This window comes from Hemibagrus wyckioides, linkage group LG26, assembly GCF_019097595.1.
Source record: "Hemibagrus wyckioides isolate EC202008001 linkage group LG26, SWU_Hwy_1.0, whole genome shotgun sequence".
NCBI classification, from domain to species: domain Eukaryota; kingdom Metazoa; phylum Chordata; class Actinopteri; order Siluriformes; family Bagridae; genus Hemibagrus; species Hemibagrus wyckioides.
In genome coordinates, this window is record NC_080735.1 from 12,810,437 (window position 1) to 12,834,316 (window position 23,880).

The window sequence follows — 23,880 nt, forward strand, 5'->3', positions numbered from 1 at the left end:
TCTAGTCTTACACCACACCCAAACTACCCCGTAACACAACACACACACACAACACCAAGGATGAGGTAAGAGAAGTTTAAAGAAGTCACACACAATGATCCTTCCTCTCCTATATCAATAATTTTGTCCGAGTGTGTGTGTGTCAGTTCCTCCAGGGCACTGGATCGATTACATCTGAGCCGTGTGTTATGGTTAGGGAAAGTCCAGCGGTCATCATCATCCGATATTTGTAATCAGTAATGTCTTGTGAAGTGAGGTGTGTGTTTCAGTGAAACTGAAATGAGTTGACGTTCGAGTTTCTTTCACTAGTTTACACAGAAGTCTAAAGCACTTCATGGATTATTAAAAGAACTGATGTGTAAATATTTGATTACATATTAAAATGCCTATCATGCTGGTGTGTACTGGTACCGTTAACTATGTTTGGATTGGCAGCTACTTCGGTTTCGCTTTATTTACAAAGTAGGTTTGATGATCAGGTGATCCTCAGTGGATCCTCATACACATGTGGACAAAATTGTTGGTACCATTAAAGAAGGAAAAACCCACAATGGTCACTCACTGAAATAACTTGAAACTGACAATAAAAATAATAAATAATTAATAATAAATAATAATAAATTTACTGGAAATTGACTAATGTAAATCAGGCATTGCTTTAGAATTGTGGTTCAACAGAAGCATTTAAAAAAACCAAACTAATGAAATTGGCCTGGACAAAAAATTATGGTATGCATAAGTTAATATTTTGATGCACAACCTTTTTAGGCAATCAGTGCAATCGAGTGATTTCTGAAACTCTCAATGAGACTTCTGCACCTGTCCACAGCTATTATGGCCCATTCCTTGTAAGCAAACTGGTCCAGCTGTCTCGGGTTTGAAGGCTGCCTTCTCCAGACTGCATGTTTCAGCTCTTTCCACAGATGTTCAACAGGATTTAGATCAGGGCCCACTTCAGTATAGTCCAATGGTTTGTTCTTAGGCATTCTTGGGTGTTTTGGGGTCATTATCCTGTTGGAGGACCCCACTGAGAAAGAGACAGGAGTCAGATCTAGCAGAGCTGAAGATGTTGAGGTTCTCTTTGGGAGTGACACGGTTGGACAGGATTAGGAACGAGTACATCAGAGGGACGGCTCATGTTGGACGTTTGGGGGACGGAGTTAGGGAGGCCAGATTAAGATGGTTTGGACATGTTCAGAGGAGGGAGCGTGAGTATACTGGTAGGAGAATGTTGGACATGGAGCTGCCAGGCAGGAGGCATAGAGGAAGACGAAGAAAATCCTGTTGGAGGACCCATGACCTGCGACTGAGACCAAGCTTTCTGACACTGGGCAGCACATTTCGCTCCAGAATGTCTTGATAGTCTTAAGATTTCATTGCACAGATCCAAGACACCCTGTGCCAGATGCAGCAAAGCAACTCCAGAACATAAGCGAACGTCCTCCATGTTTCACAGCAGGTACAGTCTTCCTTTCTTTGTACGCTTCAATTTTGCATCTGTGAACATAGAGCTGATGTGGCTTGCCAAAAAGCTTTGGTTTTGACTCCTCTGTCCAAATGACGTTCTCTCAGAAGCTTTATGGCTTGTCAATATGCATTTTGGCAAATACCAGTATTGCTTTTTTATCATTTGCTTTCAACAGCAGAGTCGTCTGCGGTCATCATCCATTAAGTCCACTCTGGCTCAGACAGTGACGGATGGTGCGATCTGACACTGAAGTAGTTTCTTTGACCATTGTGGGTTTTTCTTTCTTTCATGGAAGGGTTCTAACAGTTTTGTCCATGTGTGTATGGGATTCAAATAATGTTTAAAGTATGAATAACCAAAAAGAGCTAAACTGCAAACGAACCCAAGTTCAGTTTGCTGGCAATAATATCACTATCCACCCATAAAGTCAATGTTGTACAAAGTTGATCATTAAAAGTAAGGAACACTTTGCATTTTCAACTTCACTTTGAATAAAACGTTGTTAAAAAAAAAGAAAGAAAAAAGGAAGTCCCATGTCACATGCAGTAAATACAGCACTAATACACAAAGAGCTGAAACAAATAGATAATAATGACCGTAAGCTAAAAAGGACCCAGTTTTCAGAACGCCTCATGCTTTATCATGACGTAGAACTTTTTATTTCTGCAAAACAGCTTGTTCAGGACCTTTCATCTGTAGCTATCATGAAACGAAACTCAAGAGAAATGGATCAAAACAGGAAAATACAAATGCCAGAAATAAAATTAGCTGAAACTGTTATATCATTTCCTCCAAATTTCCAACAATGAAAAAACGTCAATCAGAAGACAGCTACTACTCCGATATCTGAAAGAATAACATTAAATTTTACAGGTTTGACTAAACAATTCATTAAAACATCTTACAAAGCTATGTTTCTTCATATAACAGTACGTTTACTGCCCCATCGACTGCCCTTTAAAACCTCTATAACAAGTAAGTTTTCATTGCAGAGGAAATGAAAATGCGTCAAAATTGTCAAGTCATTTTGCCTTTGCTTGAACAACACTGCAGTAATAGATTTATGCCCGAGTCTCTAAACATAATGCAGTGCAGAATTTGGAGTTTTAACAGCGGGTTTTTATAAAGAGTTCCGTTGGCAACACATCAACACTCCACTAAAAGCCTTCATTTGAATAAAGACATATTTCACTATACAGCACCAAAATGGTTCAAAATCTCATTAGCTAATTCTGTTCTGTTTAGTTTTTGTGGAAAATCTTTTTTAAAAAAAGCTTTGTACACAATATTTCAAGCATCCAGAAATGTTCAACAGTAGAAAAGTAAAGCAGTAGAAGTTATAGAAGTGGTCACTGGAAACGTCATCGCTACTTACAGTTCATATCTCAAATACTGCTGCTGGAAACGATGAGCTGTTGCACGTCTGCTACTACTCCAGGAGAAATTAAGTCATTACTTCAAATCTAAATAGCCAGTTCTAACAACAAAACCCTCTAGGAAAAAAAATAAAACGCAGTACATGAACAAGGAGATGGTGACCGGGAAGGTGATTCCAGCTAAGTGAAGGGAACTGTAAACAAAGGCGTTTCTTTATTTGCAAGACTTAAGTCCTATGTTTTACCCTGCGACATTTATTTTCTCTAGATTTCATTCTGGAAATTTTTTACACTAATACAGTGCCAAAAATAAAACAGATAGTTAATTCATAATAATTAATTAATAGTTATTATTAAACGAATTAATAATTCGTTAATAGCTAGATGAGCTTTTGTAATTAAAAAGTATACAATTTTTCATTTGCTGAAGAAAATGACCGATGGTTTTTCGCTAGATAAGACTCTTCTTCCTGGGCTGGGATCGTTTAGAGCCATTTGAAGCTGCATTTAAACTGCATTATGGAAGGTCAATCATATAAGGAGGTATGGTTGACCTATATGGAGAAAAATCCTGAAATGTTTTCCTCAAAAAACATCATTTCTTTACACCTAAAGAAAGAAAGACATGAACGTGAACATGAACAAAGGCGTTTCATTATTTGCAAGACTTAAGTCCTATGTTTATTTGCATATATGTTTATTTTGTCCTTTGTTTTTATTTTATATTTATTGTCTCTCTATATATATTTCATTCTGGAAACTTTCTAAACTTTGGGACACTATTATATTGCCAAAAATAAAATAGATTGTTAATTCAAATACAATATTGTGTGTCTTGGGACCTGGGGAAACATTTTGATGATACAGGTGCTCTACACTACACTAACTACTGTGGAAAAACACAAGACCAGTGTATAAAACAATAAAAACAGCAGAAACATGAACAAACACTAAGGCCAGGAGACGTCACATGACAGTACACGCTAGGAGCTGTGATATGGGAGTTGCTGGTTTAGCTGAGGCAGCTTACTGGCTTGATAAACACAAGATTAGTCCGTTTTGCCAAATTGCTGTGGAATAAGAGAAATAAAACAATTCAGGCTATGCTGCTAATTTATATAAAACGACATAACAGTTTCATTGTCGTAAAGATCCGCACCTTCTCTGATTATTTTCCTAGAAACTTTAGGAAAGCGTTGTAAAACATGTTTTATTTCTTATTTAACATAAGACACCAACAAAGTCACATACAGAAGACAAACTCGTGTTTGTTTTATGGCTCTGTGAAAGAGGAAATGGCCGTCCATAATCGTCCTTTTCCTGTCTGAGGATTCTGCTAAAAGCCTACTGTTTAATTCTGATCTCAGCTCAGTTCCTCAAATAACCCATTCCCTAGAAGCTGGCACAAGCAATCTTATCTAACAGGTCCATGAGATCACGTACCTCACACTGGCTTACAGAGACGTTTTGGTATTTCCGAGAGATATAAAAGAATGCTGCTGAAAAAAATTCCACCTAAACATACTACTGCTCTGAATAACTAAAAGCTGACCGCGATCCTAACAGACCCCCCCCCCCCATCAAAGATGACCGGTGTTGAGTAAAGTACCAGGATTAGAAGAATGCAAAGAAATACAAACAATGACAGAAGGATAATTGGAGCTGGTTTGCATTGCAAATGTGGACATAACTGGTTCTTAGTGGCTATTAGTCAATGCAAAGTGATGTCCTCCTTTTACAAGAAATTAGAAAATGGTTTGTCATGCTTTCCTGTGAAATGCCTGTTCGGGACTTTTCCTCCTGTACAGCAAGAAAAAAGTGAAACTTAAAACGTACAATTTGGAAGCATATGACTGAATTTATTGCTGATGGGGCAAGACTGAAATCATCAGATATTTCTCAACTCTCATCACGCTGGGACATTTGGGGTTTCCTCACTTAAAAAACACCCTGTAGAGTGTCCCATGTTGAAGCCATGGCACAAAACCCAATTTTTATTATAGCAAATAGATCCTGTTTTATACAGCATTTGGTCACATGGTTTAAAGGTTTCTTCTTCCTCTTCTTCTTCATGGCATTTGGCCAACATTACCAAAATATAGTAGTTCCTGTAGATGAAGATGAAAGTTCTATTTTCCTCCATGCTGTGTTCATCACAAATCTCTTCCATCAGGAAGACACCCCCAATGGGCCTTTACTAATATTAGAACCAAACCAACTACATAGCATTGATTTTTATCAGATTCGTATGTGCTCGTCTTACTGCAAGTACGAAACACGATGGTGCCCAGGTCATAGCCATGCAAAATTAGCCATGGGTCTCTGGGTGGTAGGAACTGTTTTCCTCTTTCACTCCACACAAGCCAGTCATGAGGAAGTACGAGTAAGATGGTGGATTTCCAGAGATTTCCTCAGAATGTGTTCGGCTGCCTTGTGATGCATCATGAGCAACAGTTTGAAAAGAAGTGTGGGCTCTATGTGTCTTGGTGGAAGTATGTGTTAGCCTTCACCATATGATATGGGAATGGTGACTGGTGCGTGACCAAATTGGGGAAAAAATATTAGGAAGATTTGAAAGCAAGCCATAGAGATTTTGTCTAATATTCTGTTTGACTTGAACAGAAACCAAGAGCTCTACTGCATTAAAATAGACTAACAAACAGGAAACCACACGAAACACCGAATCCTGCAGCATTAAGATCTACAGACTTTAGATATGCTAAAGAGAACAGAGTGAGCACACTGATTAATTCACTTTAGTCAGCCAAGCCCAGAGGGCAAATAAACAGGAAGTGGAGCTTCAGCTGAATCTGGGGGGAAAACGGATACCTGGCCACCTGTGTGTCGACCCCTACTGTAGTCCCGGGAAAACCATGAGACACACCACAACAGGACATCGTCTAGCACAGACGTGACAACACGCCATCTGAGACAGAAAAACGTAGTGCTGTAACAATAACATGCGCAATAACAACAACAACAACAACAACAACAAACCTCCTGGGATGGTTAATAAGAGCAGATTAGTCAGATTTTTTTTTACATTTAGGCCAAACATTTTTCATATTGTTTTATAATATAATAAGTTTAATAAAGCTTGTTAATAAAAAAAAAAAGTTACAGATTGTACAGCCTTGTCTTCTCATTTGCTAACTTAAATGAATGTCCAGATGCAGTCTACCTCCTTCGCTTGTTCTCTCCATGCATTGTTTATCTCTCAATCATCACAAACTCTTCCTCTTGCCTCTCACACACACACACAGACGGATGCAGATACCAGTCGGCAATTAACAAAAAGTTTGTCCCATAGCCATTGACCCAGTCTACTGAACTGGTGACTGTTATCATTAGCAATTACATCTCTGAATGCTACACCCACCTTATCATCCAAATCTGGCATTTCATCTCCCTCTAGCAATTTATTTAAATGCAATATATATATATATATATATATATATATATATATATATATATATATATATATATATATATATATATATATATATATATATATACACACACACACACATATACATACACACTCTCTCTCAAGATATATACACACACACACATTACTCTGTTCGGTTCAAGTGCTCTACAAATAATGATGTATTTTCCTCATAAAATGAAACTGCCTTTCCTAAGCACTTATGACTGTATTAATAAGCAGTCCCTAGAGGAAACACAGTACTGCAAAGCATACACACTGGCAATGCAAACAGAGTGCTGCTGTTTGTACAGGATCAGGATGTCCGATGACTTTAGAGTGATGAATATCACCTGTTCACAGATCAGCTTACTTTTATTCTCCATATCGGTGATGAGCCTTAAAGTTAAATGTATTACTTCATATAAATAACTTTAAATAATAGTACAGAATTGCTGAGATCTTGTCAATTAAAAATAAAAAGTGGAACAATTCGGAGAAATTTCTATTTTTTAAATAAATAACTAAATAAATAGATTTTAAAAATAAAACAAATAATTTTAAAAATAACACAAATAATTTTAAAAATAAAATAAATAAATCTTTAAAATAATAATTTATTTTAATATTTAAATAAATTAAAATAAATTACCAAAAAAAAAAAAAAAAATAATTGGCAGTGGTTCAGCATATCCTGACAGCGCTGTGTTGTGGAAGTCATGAATTCAGATTTATCAGCATAAATAATTAATGAAAAATGAAAAATGCTTGGTAGCCGTTCAGAGGAAAACTGAATGAACAAACTTTCCTGACAATTACATAAACAATTAAATGTGGATTTTAGATTTCTAATGTATTAAATGTTGCACATAAGCAATAGCTGCTAATGTAACATATCATTTGTACTGTACAAAGTGTATTAAACTGTATTTTTTAGTCAGAGCAAGGGCACGGCAAGAGCAAACAGCGGCTGTATGATAAGCGTCTCATTAAACGATCGCTAACCAAATGCTGCATCATTTACAAGTCAAACGATAAAGCAGTTATGTTTATAGATCGGCTCTGGATGGAGAATCCCTTGTAGAACTGTTGCACGCAGTAATTATACTGTAATAAATCAATAGCGTTATTAGCAGATTGGTTAATGAAGTCAAAATGAATCCACAAGCATATGAATTGATACGAGTGATCTAGTTACACTCAGTGAAGAGGAGACAGTGTATGTGTTTGAGAGCTTTTCATGTTGTAGTGGATGAGGGATCTGAGTAAACCAGTCCAGTAATGAATGCTTTCACCACTGAATATACAAAAGGTGGGGTCACAAAGCAGGCCATGAACATATGATAGCTATTAGAGAGAGAGAGACATAAAGAGAGAGTCAGACAGACAGAGAGAGAGAGATAAAGAGAGAGTCAGACAGACAGAGAGAGAGTCATACTACACTACATATCACACTGCTCATTTAGAACATCCAAAAAAAAAAACTTCTCAAACCCACCTGATCCAACCTGCATCTCCATCCAAATGTTTCCACAAATTCTACAAGAATTCTACAAAATCTCAAAATCACGATTCCAAATCTTTCAATCCTCCAGCTGAATCGGCGTGATCCTTCAGGTCCGACTCCAAATCCTGAACTGCACCTTCTGCTTTATGAAGAAATGCTGAACCGATATAAAAAAGGGAACGATCAACCAAATGAGGATAAAACAACATGATCTCGGACGTCCAGCTCCGCCCAGTAAATCTGACCACAACACTTGGGTAACGCAACATAGGACAAAAATAGAGGATCGGAAATATGCTAGCAGCTGTCTGACTTGAACGCTGGTGCACATTCATGGGCATATTCACACTTTCACAATCATTCAGTTTTTATTACTACATAGCCGTTATGTCATGAAACTGATGCACACTTACTGACACACACACACAGAATGGTGTGAAAAACAAAAAACATCCAAAGAGAAGCAGATCTATAGGCAGAAACACCAAGCTGATGGCAGACATCTTATCGTGCTGACAGGAAGCCATGAGTAACTCGAATAACTACTCGAATCTTCACGCACACTACATATCACACGCTGAGGCAGATTAACTATGACTATCACTTTCCAGTGCTGTCAGTCAAGAACAAGAATCTGCAGCTACACATGGGTACATATTGAAAAAATTATATATATATAGTCACAGTGGTGAACCGGCGACAGGGTCATGGGCAGCCAAGGCTCACTGATGCTCGTGGGGAGTGAAGGCTGGCCTGTGTGATCCGATCTAACAGACGAGCTACTGTTGCTGTTGAAGAAGAATGCTGTTCTGATAGAAAGGTGTCAGAAAACACAGTGCATTGCAGTTTGTTGTGTATGGGGCTACACAGCTGCAGACCAGTCAGGGTGCCCATGCTGACCCCTGTGCACCACAGAAAGCGGCAACAATGGGCATGTGAGCATCAGAACTGGACCACGGAGCAATGGAAGAAGGTGGCCTGGTCTGATGAATCACATTTTCTTACATCACGTGGATGGCCGGGTGCGTGTGTATCGCTTACCTGGGGAATACATGGCACCAGGATTCATTATGGGAAGAAGGCAAGCCGGCAGAGGCAGTGTCATACTTTGGGCAATGTTCTGCTGGGAAACCTTGGGTCCTGCCATCCTTCTGGATGTTACTTTAACACATACCACCTACCTAAGCATTGTTACAGACCATGTACACCCTTTCATGGAAACAGTATTCCCTGATGGCTGTGGCCTCTTTCAGCAGGATAATGCGTCGTCCCACAAAGCAAAAATGGTTCAGGAATGGTTCGATGACCACAACAACTAGTTTGAGGTGACTTGGCCTCCAAATTCCCCAGATCTCAATCCAATCAAACATCTGTAAGATGTCCTGGACAAACAAGTCCGATCCATGAAAGCCCCACCTCGCAACTTACAGAACTTAAAGGATCTGCTGCTAACATGTTGGTGCCAGATACCACAGCAACACCTTCGGGGATCTAGTGGAGTCCATGCCTCAGCTGTTTTGGCAGCAAAAGGGGGACCAACACAATATTAGGCAGGTGGTCATAATGTTATGCCTAATAGATACTAAAAACAACACTCTTGTAGGAACTAAAGAAAATACAGAAGTGAGTGCATGCTAGTGTGAATGTAGGGTAAGATTACCTACACACTGAAAAACATTAAGTGATTTTATAAGGCGTTGAGCCACAATAAACTGCTGGAGCATCTTTAACACAGCATGACATCGACTCTACAAACCGCTGGAACTGTGATTCTTCTAGTAGTGAAGAATATCACTCCAATATCTCCTACAAGCACTAAACTGTGTTGTAATCTGGTGACTATGGAGATGTTAGTTCTCACTTTTTATCTCTTTCACTATCCAGTCGTTCCTGGGGCCATGTGGATAAGGGGCGGAGTCATCCTGAAACAGACCACACCCCTCATTATAGAAACAAATGACTGGTCAGAACAACTTTCTATTGATTTGCAGTAACTCTTCCCTCAGAGTAAGGCAGCCAAAGAGAGCCACCGGATTTTCCTTTAATTTGTCACACATCTGCAGGTTACATAATAAATATGGCTTTTATTTGTAACTGGAGATCTCTAAGGTGTGTTGGTGCGTGCTTCCTGCTCCCGTGTGAGACGACACAATTAGTTTCGCTCCAAATGATAATCAACAACAATGCAAATGATCATCGACTGCACCTGCCCCTGCCTCAGAGACGGCAAGAGTCGAGTCAAGATTATACACTAATCCTTAAAACCTGGTTGCTGTTATCGGATTTAAGAGACACTCCAAGTCTTGAGCTGTTGATGTTTCACTATATTCAATTTATTTGTATTTGCAAAGCAATTTAAAAAAATTTTTTAATTGATATTTATCCCTAACGAGCAAGCCAGAGGTGATGGAGGTGAGGAAAAACCTCTCGAGGTGATATGAGGAAGAAACATGAAGAGAAAGCAGATTCAAAATGGAAGACATCCTCGTCTGGGTGACACCAGAGAGCGTTATTATAAATAATTTCCTATTCTATAACTGTATTCATAACTAATATAGTTACAAACAGAAAAACCAAAACAAACGGGTTAGTGCAAAGGGCACTATTTCCACCCACCCACACACACACTATGTTAGCTACCTCTATACATTTTATTTAATTATCAAACATGACATCAAAATTTTATAGAAGAATAATAGCATATAAACACGCTTTCCTTTTTATAGGGACTTATTGGACTCTCCTGAACCTTACTGGCTAAACTGAAGCATATTATTAAAATGTCAACATTACATATTATACTTTATTATAAAGTTCGTTTGAATGGAAAATTAATAAAATATCACATTTATAGTCAAAAATAAAAACCCGCCAGTTGCATCAAGAAACAGCCCAAATTTTATCAACCCGCCCAGTGCATTTTTTCCCGGTTAGGAACCCGCCCAATCTGGCAACACTGTCAACCACAGAGTCTGCATGCTAGCCTAACCAGCTAGTAAACTGATGAACTAAATTGTATGGAAGAGTTTTCTAGAGTTTCCTAAGGTTTAATAAATTGCTGAGAGTATTTTAATACAAAACAAACTCTAATATATAAGCGAATCGAAGAAATCATAAACACAAGCTAGTTTACTAGCATTTAGCTAGATTATACAATTCAATTCAGTTTTATTTGTATAGAGCTTATAACAATTGACATTGTCTCAAGCAGCTTTTACAGTATGTAAGAAACATACAAAAACATTGTTCAAAAACATAGTACACAAAGTTTAGCTTACAAGCTGTTACCTAGTTTAGCTAGCTTACAAGCAGTTAGCCAGTTTAGCATTTGGATAGCTTACAAGCAGTTAGATAGTTTAGCTAGCTTACAAGCAGTTAGCCAGTTTAGCTAGTTTACAAGCAATTATCTAGTTTAGCATTTAGATAGCTTACAAGCAGTTAGATAGTTTAGCTAGCTTACAAGCAGTTAGCCAGTTTAGCTAGTTTACAAGCAGTTATCTAGTTTAGCATTTAGCTGGCTTACAAGCAGTTAGCTAGTTTACCTAGCTTACAAGCATGTAGCCAGTTTAGCTAGTTTACAAGCAATTATCTAGTTTAGCATTTAGCTGGCTTACAAGCAGTTAGCTAGTTTACCTAGCTTACAAGCATGTAGCCAGTTTAGCTAGCTTACAAGCAGTTAAATAGTTTAGCATTTCTTGCCACCGTTGCCGCAGGCTTGCTCATTAGGGATAAAGTAGGGATAAAATAGTTTAGTAATTTAATAAAAAAAAATTTCCCCTCCTTTCTCTTTCTCTACTTTTGTAAAGCTGCTTTGAGACAATGTCCATTGTAAAAGGCGCTATACAAATAAATTGAACTGAATTGAATTCAGCTAGCTTACAAGCTACAGTTAGCTAGTATTTAGCTAGCTTACTATCAGTTAGCTAGTTTACCTGAAGTTAGCTAGCTGATTTGCTTTACTATGAAAGCAAACAGAAACTTTATGTGCATATATTAGAAATCTAAATTTTTTTGTCAGAAGTGTCCTCATTTTTGATAGTGTCTCAGGACCATTTTTTAAGGTTGTAGTCTAATTATGTCCCTGGTTCTAATGGTCATCTCTATACAGTACAGGGTCAGCGATATTTATCTGGTCACTGATTCACGCGTCACGACCATAGGCAAATAATGACCTACTGTATCTTTCTGCTAGCCATAATGACAGATAGCTTTTCAAAGCTCTTAAACAGGAAATGCTAAGCCGGGTACCTAAAAATGACAGAACCTTTTGTTAAGTCACATGGTTCGAGAAATAGGTAGAAATGTTTTGTCCTTCAGGTCTTCTGTCCTTGTCTGTGTCTCAGATGTCATGCGATGATTAAAACACAATCAGGAAGAACAACAGCCAGAGCAACAAGCTGACTAAAAGGAAGTTTCAGCTCACTGCGAGGATATGACTGACTTCTGTATTTCAGTCAGCTTCGAGATGAACCATAAAGTACACAACAAACCAGAATGATTCTCCGATAGATAGATAGATAGATAGATAGATAGATAGATAGATAGATAGATAGATAGATAGATAGATAGATAGATAGATAGATAGATAGATAGATAGATAGATAGATAGATGAACTAAAATAGTAGGTTTCCTGAAGACTCACAGAGCAGCCAGTCACAGGAAACTGTAAACCTGTAGAAGCTCTCCACCTCCTCCAGAGGGATCTTCACATATCCTCCTCCTTCCACCATGGGCTGGAGGCAAACCTCACACTCGTCTTTCACCATCTCTCTCTCTCTTTCGTTCACCTGTTCACCAGTAGCAGCTTTCTATACCTCTGCCTCATTCACTGTCTGTCCTTCTTTGTCTACCTTTTCATTTCATGTTCCGCTTTTCCCCTCCATCACTGACTCTCTCTCTCTCTCTCTCACACACACACACAAACACACACTCTCTCTCTCTCTCCCGCTCTGTCTCTCTCTCTTCCGTGCTCTCTTCCACACATGGACACACCCACACATACGGCAAAAGGTGTGAGCGCTGAGACTCTCGTCCTTGCACATTTGGAGCACAGGTAAGACTGTGACTTATCCAAACCTGCACTGATTTTTCTACACGATATTTTTTGGAAGGTGAATTATTTTTGCGGCTAAATGTAGCTAGATGACTTACACTAGTGATAAACTGAATACAATTTAATTCTGATGCATTGTTTACATACCCAATCAAAATGATTTACTCTTTTTTTATTAGTCTAGTCAATCTTGCCATTGTAGAGGTTTTCCCTTATCATTTAAAACATGTTTTATTTTATTTTTTTTGGCTTCTACTGTTCAAGAACGAAAAAATACACTGTCCACTTTATTAGGAACACCCCTCTCAAATTCATGCCATTATCTAACCAGCCCATCAGGTGACAGTTTAGGTGGCTAACAAGCAGTTAGCTAGTTTAGCTAGTTCACAAGCAGTTAACTAGTATAGCTAGCTTACAAGCAGTTAGCTAGTTTAGCATTCAGCTAGCTTACAAGCTACAGTTAGCTAGCTTACTATTAGTTAGCGAGCTGATTTGCTTTACTATGAACGCAAATAGAAACTTTATGTGTGTATATTAGAAATGGTTTTTGGTCAGAACTAAATGTCCTCATTTTTGATGTTTCCCTTATCATTTTAAACCTGTTTTTTGGCTTCTGCTGTTCATTTGACAGAAGAAAGAAGAATATACTGTCCACATTATTACTATGCTGGCACATTCATGCAGATATTTAACCAGCCAACCAGGTAACAGCAGGTCAATGCATAGGATCATGCAGGTCAAAATAGTATAATAGTTAATTAAGTTCATATAAAATGGGAGAAAACCGGGATCTCAGTGACTGTGACTATAGCAAGGATATCTGCACCAGATGGGCTCTTGGAGTCTTTCAGATTCTACAGATCTCCTGGGATTCTCAGAAAACGAAACTACAGTAACTCATATATCAGTCTTTACAACCGTGAAGAACAGAAATGCATTACGGAATTTCACATTTTGAGGCATATGAACTTCAGCAGCATCATATGCCATGTCACAAAGCACAAGTCGTCTCAAACCGGTTGAGTTCAGTGGCCTTCCCTGTCACCGGACCTGAACCCAATACAGCAGATTTGGGATGTGATAGAACAGGAGATGACCTGAAAACTCTACAACAGTTATAAGGTGCAGTCATGTCCATGTAGACCAACAGCTGGTGAAAGAACTGAGACTGTCTCATAAGAACTGCACAAGCATCACACAGGAACAGCAAAGGTGTAGAGGTGAAATGAATTCTCCTTGCATGGAGTAAAGGTGTCACTGTGTCCAATTTATGCAGGAAAATTTTTAAATACAAAAATATAATAGACCAAACGTTTGGCATCACTAATTAATGAATATACAGTACACAAACGAAGACTGATGAATATAATACTGTAAATAAGAAATAACACACAACAGACCATGCCATTATAGTAAAATACTGCTCTCTGGGGGGGTGATAGCATCAGGATGAGCAAGCAGAGTGCTACATCTACGTCAACACCATAGATTTTAATCGTTAAACACTTTTTTTTTTTAACTTTAACAATTTACTATTAGTCTTAGTATGTAGTCGTAATGTAAATGTAAATGAAAGTCTTTCTGAGCTGTACTGCTACACTGCACACCTTGACCAGACTCAGGCTTTCACACTGTGGTCTAGTAATGAACAAAAATAATCCACACCAGGGTGGTGTGACATGTTTATGTCTCTCTCTCTCTCTCTCTCTCTCTGTCTCTGTCTGACTCTCTCGTTATGTCTCTCTCACACTCTCTCTGTCTGTTTGAGTCTCTCTTTATGTCTCTCTCTCTCTCTCTCTCTCTCGCTTTCTCTCTCTGTCTCACTCTGTCTTTATGTCGCTCTTTCTCTGTCTGTTTGAGTCTCTCTTTATGTCTCTCTCTCTCTCTCTCTCTCTATCTCTCTTTATATCTGTCTCTCTCTCTCTCGCTTTCTCTCTCTGTCTCACTCTGTCTTTATGTCGCTCTTTCTCTGTCTGTCTGAGTCTCTCTTTATGTCTCTCTCTCTCTCTCTCTCTCTGTCTGACTCTCTCGTTATGTCTCTCTCACACTCTCTCTGTCTGTTTGAGTCTCTCTTTATCTCTCTCTCTCTCTCTCTCTCTCGCTTTCTCTCTCTGTCTCACTCTGTCTTTATGTCGCTCTTTCTCTGTCTGTCTGAGTCTCTCTTTATGTCTCTCTCTCTCTCTCTCTCACTCTCTCTTTATGTCTGTCTCTCTCTCTCACTTTCTCTCTCTGTCTCACTCTGTCTTTATGTCTCTCTTTCTCTGTCTGTCTGACTCTCTCTTTATGTATCTCTCTCTCTCTCTCTCTGACCCTCTCTTTATGTCTCTCTCACTCATTCTCTCTCTCTGACTCTCTCTTTAAGTCTGTCTCTCTCTCTCTCTCTGTCTGTCTCACTCTGTCTTTGTCTCTCTTTCTCTGTCTGTCTGACTCTCTTTCTCTCTCTCTGACTCTCATTATGTCTCTCTCTCTCTTTCTCTCTCTCTCTCTCTGATTCTCTCTTTATGTCTCTCTCACTCTCTCTCTTTATATCTCTCTCACTCTCTCTGTCTGACTCTCTCTCTCTCTGACTTTCTGTCTCTCTCTCTGTCTGACTATGGCCAGATGCCCCAAAATGGATTATTTTCATATAACAGCAGGGCCTGAAGTGTGTAATGTAAATGTATGTTTATACTCCAAAGACTCGCCATTGATCATAATTATTAACTTATTATTGATTAAAAGACACTGTGCATTTTAACGGCCAATTAAATGGTTAATTGAATCAGTAACATTATAGTAACGATAAACAGTCAAATCCTCAACATCTCTCTCTTGCTCTCCTTCTAAACAAATGCAGTTTGTCATTTTCCAAGAATCCCCCCTGTAGACTTTGTACCATGAACGTTACAAAGCGCTGACGCTCTAAACTCCTTCCATAAATGAAAAATAATCGTCTCCTAACGAGAAACCTCACCACGCTAACAGTGCTATGGTTTTTCTTATATGTCAGATTCTACTTATTATGTAATGATTAAGTGGAGCATCTGCCATGCAAGATCCCTGTGAATGAACCAATCAGGTTAGAGAATTCAAGCGTGCTGAGGTATAACAGACTAATAAGGTTACACACTACTTCTGCTACCAGCTCATTCATATTTAATCAATCTGCTGTTACATACCTTTGCCTGAGATCTGGGTGTGTTTGTGCTGCTTTTTTCCGGGCTTGGAGAAAAAACAAAAATCCATATTTCATGATATTTAACCAGCCAGGAGAAGTCAGTTGACCAGTGTGTGTGTGTGTGTGTGTGTATATATGTATATTATATATATATATATATATATATATGTGTGTGTGTGTGTGTGTGTGTGTGTGTGTGAGCACCTTCAACTACCAAGTACAAAGATCAACTCTGTGTTATGTTTCGTCATATTCTCCGGTCACACTTTGATCCTCTCTGCCTTTTTTAAAACTCTAGTTGCTCATTAAGTTGCTGATTTCCGTTAATAATAAACAGAAGCTTAGCTGAATGTCTGACTTTCTACAGTATGTGCATTAGAATGTAGTACATCAAATCAAATATAGTGCAAAACAAGTTCATTCTACATTATACTCTGATTCTGTACAACTATATGTGTGTGTGTGTGATGAGATGAGATGATGCTTGCAAACCAATCAGGTGAAAGCAAAATATCTGTATCAAAATCGGATGATGAGATAATGTCTCATAGCAACACCCTAGCAACCGACTCCTATGTGGTTTAGCATGGTCCTAGCAAGCCATCATTAAAGTTTTAAACTCTTAATGGCGTTAATGATGGCTAAAAGGCAACACTGATAATTCGATCATATTATAAAGTCAAGTTTTTGATGCTTTTCCGAAACCATAAGGACACAAAAGCAAAAGAACTGCTACCCAGAATACATGTGAATGCATCGATTCATCATCTGCAGTGGTTTGAAAAGATCCTACAGAGCAGACTGCAACAGAAAAGCCAGAAAGAAACTGCATTTTGTTCCACAGCGAGTCAGTGAATGTGTCTGTAAGAGAAAGCTCAGTGGGACACAGGAGGTGGGAAGTCCTACACTGATGCAGTGAGAAATCTGCACCAATAATTTGGATTACAAGCTGCCCAAGGGGAAAACAAAAAGGTTGCTAATGCTGACAATCAGTCATTATAGCAGCTGATACATACACACACACAAACACACACACAGTAAGATATTTAGAGATTTAACTCACTCAGATGTAGAAAGGACGTCCGCCCCTACTGCTGCTAGTTCTGATCAGTTGCTCAGACATGTCTCTTCAATCCTGTGTGTGTGTGTGTGTTTCCAGTCACTGTGTTAATAAATCTGCTTGTTCAGCTCCTCCTTGCAAACTCCCTGTGTGTTTCTGTGTGTGTGTGTGTGTAATGTGGAAATAGGACCAATTACTGCTGTTGGAGTAAAAAAATGCACACTGTGGTGGCTACAGCACTTTTGCTAGGCGTGAGTGTGAACATGTGTATATGAGCGTGTGTGTGTGTGTGTGTGTAAAAGCTCACAGGAAAGTGTGTGAACAAACCCATGCTTGACCTACAGTAAACAAACAGCAAATCATTCCAACAGGAAACAATCTCTCTCTCTCACACACACACACACACACACACACACACACACACGATACTCCATGATACTCCTCAAGCGAAGGCCGGTCAGCAGTTTTAGTTTACCTTCATCTGTTTTCCTCCATGACAAACTCACTTCCCTAGAGGAAACAGCTATTTCATCCCAACACACTGTCTCTCTCTCTCCCTCTGTCTCTCTCTTTCTGTCTGTCTCTCTTTTAATGTCTCTCTCTCTCTCTTTATGTCTCTCTCTGTCTCTCTCTCTCTCTCTCTCTCTGTGTGTGTATCCCCATGCACTGATATACCAGCACATATTTTAACGATCTTCATCATTACTCAAGCACTTCTTCATGTAAAGACATTATCACTCGGGTGTTATTACTTGTACTTGTTTTATAAGTAAAGAATCAGGGAAGAAAAAGGAAAAGTCATGTGTGGAAATGTTGAATGTTGACAGCCTGTGTGTGTCGTGTGTCATGGTTCTGTGACTCGGTAAGTACTGAGAGTAATGAAGCATCCTGCACAATCACTCAATTAATCAACAGAACAGAAACTGGAGCAAATGGCCATCACGTGCATAAATACCTCATTCCCTCAGATAATAATAATAATCATAATAATAATAATATAATCATTATAACAATAACAATTTTATATTATGCAAATATAATTTTTTTAATATAAGAATATTAAATTATTGTTATTATTATTATTATTAATAATAATAATAATACAATGATTATAACAATAACAATTTTATATTATGCAAATATATTTTTTTTAATATAAGAATATTAAATTATTGTTATTATTATTATTAATAATAATACAATGATTATAACAATAACAATTTTATATTATGCTAATATAATTTTTTTAATATAAGAATATAAAATTTTTGTTATTAATAACAATAATAATAAAAATTTACAAAAATTTATAAAAATAACACTTTTATATTACATAAACATAAAATTTTTAATATAATAATATAAAATTATAATAGTATTTTTTGTTATCAATAATAATAATAATCCTAGAAATATTAATATGTTCTGGCAACAGGTTAAAACACTTTTAATCTTGAAATTAGTAAAATATTACAAAAATTACATAACGCTTTATTCAAGATGACTGCTAAGTCATCATTTTTGCAGCGACAAAGAATCAGTTAAATATATAACGAATGAACTAAATAAAGTTATTGAGAAATATATAAAAGATTTCACACACAGCAAAAGAGACTTGTTGAAGAGAAAGTTGTCTAGTCGTGGTTCAGGAGGGATTTGTGTAAGAGTGGAATGAGCTTGTAAACAGGCCGAGCTACAGTTTTGAGTCCTTTTTTGTGAGACTTTGAGCTTCTATTCATCACAAAGCAGCTTTGATATCTTACGCACTTTATTTCACACGAGTTACAGACGAAGGAAATGAGGATTAACATCACAGTACACTTTACTCTGCATTATCAGGTGGCACTGAAACAAATTCTAACGAGTTTCATTTCCTAAAAACCTAATTAAACATCTTGTGACATATCGTGTATCATAAAATGTTTCCCCATCACAAAGTTGAGTCTATCTCTAATCACACACACACACACACACACACATACACGAGCCCTCACCGTTACTCTCCATTAAGGAGCTCCTGCGTGTGTACTGGCTATAGCTGGTCCCCTGCAGCAGTGCGAGTGTCAGGCTATGCAGAAGCTGCGAGATCCTTGTCACAATCCGCTGAGGAGTCTCCTGACTCTCGCGCAGCAGCTCCTGCAGAGACATCCTGCCTCTATTACGAGTACTCCGGAGTCTTTACAAGCTACGCTGGTCCAAGTCAAGCGACTTCCAGCAGGACAGGAAACCTCATTCAGCTCCTTCACTCAGAACAAGGCATCTTCACACTCTGGTTTGTTGAGACATACTCCCAGTTCTCATGCTCGCTCTCTCTCTCTCTCTCTCTCTCTCTCTCTCTCACTCTCTCTTGTGCTTGTACAGAGGAGTGGACCTAAGCAGAGGAAGAAAGGGACGGCTGATTCGCTGGAACGTTTCAACACAAATCCCCATCTGCTCGGATAATTATACGGACACGAGCAGCCGAGTAGGCAGCACACACACACACACACACAGACACACACATGCACACGTAGCGCTAATCTGCAGAGTTTCTCATGCGCCACTTAGGGGACAAACTTTCTAAACAACGAGCCAGAAAAGGAAGCATGTACGGGACAAGAGTCAGATCATCAGAGGAGCAAATTACAACTCTGTGTCCTATTGGTGCTTTTAGTTCATCCTTAATAGCACAATGTGCTGACGTGGACCACGTTATATATTATTTAAAGCAGAAAGTGCGAGACGTAAAGGTCTCTAGACATCGGACCGGCACATGCAGGTGACCTCAATGTCTATGCCAAAGAGAGAGAGATAAGCCAGATTAAAGCAGAGTGCACCTGTAAACCCTTCAGTCCACCAAACTCCCAATACCACCACATTAACAGCACATGCTGACAGTCTGTCAAAGCTGCTCCATCAGGAAAATACTTCTAACTGCATCATATACACCATACACACAGACACCTGAGCATCACATCTCTATATGGTCCTGTATGCACACGTTGTTCGAGATTTTCTGGCACTAGACTGACTCAAGAGCATTAGTAAGATCAGACACTGATGTTGTAAGGGTGAGGAGGTCTGGGGTTCAGTCAGTGTTCCAGTTCATCCTAAAGGTGCTCAATGGGGTTGAGTAAGACTCAGGATGCTCGAGTTCTTCCACTACAACCTTCTCAAGCCATCTTCATGGACAAGGGTTTGAGCATAGGAGCATTGTCATGTCATTTCTGTAGCACAAAGACTTTCTTTACAAACTGTCTGCTTCCAACTTTTTTGGGAGAAGAACCACAGACGGGAGTGATGGTCTGGTGTCCACAAACATTTGGTCAGATAGTCTATTTTATATCTTACTCTGAAGCTTGTAAGAGCTGTACTGATAAATAACTGCAGGAAACCTTTGTCATTAAAGTCTAAATGGATTGCATTTTGTCCAAGCAGGTTACAAATTAAATTAGAATGAATGAATGAATGAATGAATGAATGAATGAATGAATGAATAAATAAATAAATAAATAAAAAGACTTGCATAAAAAATATTAGCATTTTTGGACCAAAGACATTTGGAAAACTGCTCTTACATGAAAATTAATACTAGGATAACAATACTACCATTCCTACGAGTTAAACACACACACACACACTTTCTAAGAGGAACCGACCTAATGATTTCCATTAACCATTTCTCCCGTCATCATTAATTGATGTTAATGTGTAATGGAAACCAGTAGTTTTTTTTTTCCAGCCTGAAGAAAAAGAAAATAATAGAATAATATCAAGGTTGCTTGTGGAAAATGAAAGCTTGGAACATACAGCTGAAAAAAAAAGACTCCAAAATGGTGGTTCAAGACTAAAAGCTTCCTGATTCCAACTTTAAAACCAGTCTAAAGTCAGGGTTCTTCACTGGGCTTCAGTTCTGCTGGGAGGTTGTGTCCTGCTGATTCACTTTCTTTCTGCTTTGCACCTGTAGATGGTCTCTCATGGATCCTGTAAAGATGTACATTTCCCTAAAACGGCTGTCCTTTCTTCAGTGGATAATCTCAGAAAGAGACACAAGACACTGGGTTCCTCTTTAAGATCTTGGTTCTTCTCTGCGTTTCTTACTTATGTAATCTCAGGGATGCTAATTTGCTTGCTAATTATTCTAAATCTAATCAGCATCCAGATTTAAGTAGATCTGCTACGTAATGAAGTCTCTTGTCTATTAAAAGCAAATAAAATGGAATTTGATGGGTCCATAGTCTTTAAGAATGCCTCAGTAATAATAATAATAACAATAATAAGAAGAATACATATGAAAGTGAGAGAGAGAGATATATATATAGTACTCAATTACTCCTTAATTAATTCATAAATTCTCAGACAAAAAATGGTAAATCATTCATTAATTATCGCCGAGCAATTTCATCCTCAAGCCCTCGTCCCTCACACAATGGGGAAAGTAGAGCGCACAAAGACGCCGAGACCGAGATGGAGAATGTTGGCAGAGTTTGGATACGGCTCCCCCGAGCACATCATTCTCTTTCTCTCAAATTCTATAAACTGTTCTGTGGCAGCGGAACTGAAATGTTCACACTCCTTCACACACACACACTCCTTTTTCTCACATTCTCATACAAACAAGAGGAGAGAAGAGAGGGAAAAAAATCCTCTTTATGGCTCTTTAACTCTCTGTTACCGCAGCAACATGCATCCGAGCAACGGTGTGAAGGGTTAATGGAGTGAAACTACACCACAAACATTGCAACAAGGTACAGGATGAATACGGGGTCATGATTCTGCCAACCCCAGAGGGCTCCCTGTACTAATAACGCTGCGTTCGTTTACTCTTTAACGTGTTTTTACTGGAACAACCTTCAGACCTGATGCTCAGGAAGACGGTGTCTGTTCCTCAGCTGTGTTTATTCCTAACGGGACGGCACCTGCTGTGAAATTTCCAACATCTCGGACTTTTCGAATACTATTTTCCTAAAATACAGGGATAGCATGAGAATTGAAGTCCACTTCCATGCAGGCCAAGGTTTCTACCAAATGATCTAAAAGCAATGCTGCTTTAAATTTTCTTCTATCTGCATGAGGTATTTTGTCCATTTTTACAGAAAGCAAGTTTAGGAGCGAAAACAGAAAGACGATATAATATATATAGAAGCTTAATGTTGCTAATAATGAAGAGAAACCTGTAGCCTCCAGTTTAGCATCATGCAGCTGTGCACTGAGATGCTTTTCTGTTCAACATGAATGTAAAGAGAGTGTATCTAAATGACTGCAACCTTCCAGTCGCCTTGAACGTGTGGTTTTTCTCCTCCAAAGACGTCCGAACCACAGATCGTTCATTTAAGAAATTCCAGCGTTTAGCTGAGCGCTCATCGTCACACTTGTAAACATGACGACTTCCTTCTTCCATGAGGGAAGTAGAGCGTCGTGATGACTTTGTTTCCAGGAGTACCGTTGACGCACATCTCTAACCAATCAGACGACGCCTCCGAAGCTCCTGATGAGTTTCCAGGTTTGTGTGTCGTACGCATCAGTGCATCAGCCACACTACAAAGTTTACAACTGACATCTACAAAACATTAACAGATGCAAACTTCTCCTCCAACCTTCATCATTAACAAAGTCTTTTGCACCCTTCTATGTAAACTCTAGGGACTTTCATGCAAGAAAAAGCCCAGATGATCAGCAGTTTCTGAAAACCAACGTCATAATATCACCGAGATCACGTTATTTCCTCATTCTGATGTTTCTGAAAGTATCTACATGACTGGATTTATCCAGCCGCTGTCGTATTATCGGATGAGCAGGTGTATAGTTCATCCTAGAGGAAAAGAAAAAGGATACTGAGTGCATCTATACACTTCTGCCTTCAGATTCTGGACCACAGGTGTGTGGTCAGATTTAAGTTAGCTTCAGCTACAATAATAATGAAGCAAATCTTTGGACAGTGAAGATGCCGTGATGTCTTGGCTACACAAACTGACTACATTTGTGGGAGAAATTACATGAATTTAAATGGAAGTGAAGACATCTGTTGTTTTTTGGACAAGCTTTATTCTATTATATATTTTTTCAGCTTATAAATACAAGTGAGTTCAAACAAAAAAAAAGCACAAGATTGCAGCATAGTGTAGTGAGGAGCCATGCAAATAATATCCTCATGTCCTACTTCCCCTTATGTGCCACATTGTGTTGTCTTGTGAGTGTGTGTGTGTTGGGAGCATGACTGCGGTTGCAGTCTCAGAAATAAAATAACCTCTGATATGAACCCGGATGGCTCACGACTGCCGAGTGAGACGCTTACAGACAGAGAGACTGGACGCGTTAGCAAAATACGTTATCCTTCTACAGCATCCGAAATTGTAGATCATTTGAACATCTGTTCTCCTGAGCATGATGCTGTAGCGTGTGTATTCATTTCACCTCTTCAGCAGTGCATTTGTTCACATCCGAGTCTAGAAATCGAGGAAGAGATGAGAAGAGAAAGCTGTGGGATTTTCCGAAGCTAATTAAATAGAAGAGGAAGTTCCTATACTTTTGATTCAGATTTACAGTGACGAGATAAATCCCTACATCACACTGTATAAATGCTTGTGAAAGTCCCTGAAGGAACGGGAAATCGAGTAAACTACGTGATATTCGGAGGAGCTCGTGATTTTTTTTCAACACGACCACAGATTAGGGATGAAACGTGTCGTGTGACATCGTCACAACATTCATAGTAAGCCAAAGCATTCTTCGATTAAACATGAGTACAGCTATCGTAGATGACCTCGTACAAAGGGGACGCAGGAAATACATTCGTGTCTTCACTGACAGGAGATTAAGAGATGGATCCTGTGCTTGCAGTTTCACCGATTC

The 23,880-nt window shown here is 38.7% G+C and overlaps 1 protein-coding gene across 8 annotated transcripts in view; it reads right to left on the reverse strand.

Moving 5' to 3' along the window:
• The window catches only part of mcf2la (mcf.2 cell line derived transforming sequence-like a), a 98,829-nt gene that overhangs the window by 71,105 nt on the left and 3,844 nt on the right, over window positions 1–23,880 (reverse strand). The window contains exon 1 of one of the 8 annotated variants that reach the window (XM_058380493.1): window positions 19,044–19,448. The exons of 1 other annotated variant lie outside the window; for it this stretch is intronic. In XM_058380493.1, coding sequence (XP_058236476.1) covers window positions 19,044–19,197 — 154 coding nt within the window. In that variant the 5' untranslated portion in view covers window positions 19,198–19,448. Of the gene's footprint in view, window positions 1–7,769; window positions 7,912–12,421; window positions 12,676–17,052; window positions 17,322–19,043; window positions 19,449–23,880 lie in introns of those variants that run through there. 6 more of the 8 variants (XM_058380488.1, XM_058380483.1, XM_058380490.1 and 3 more) reach the window with 6 other exon arrangements.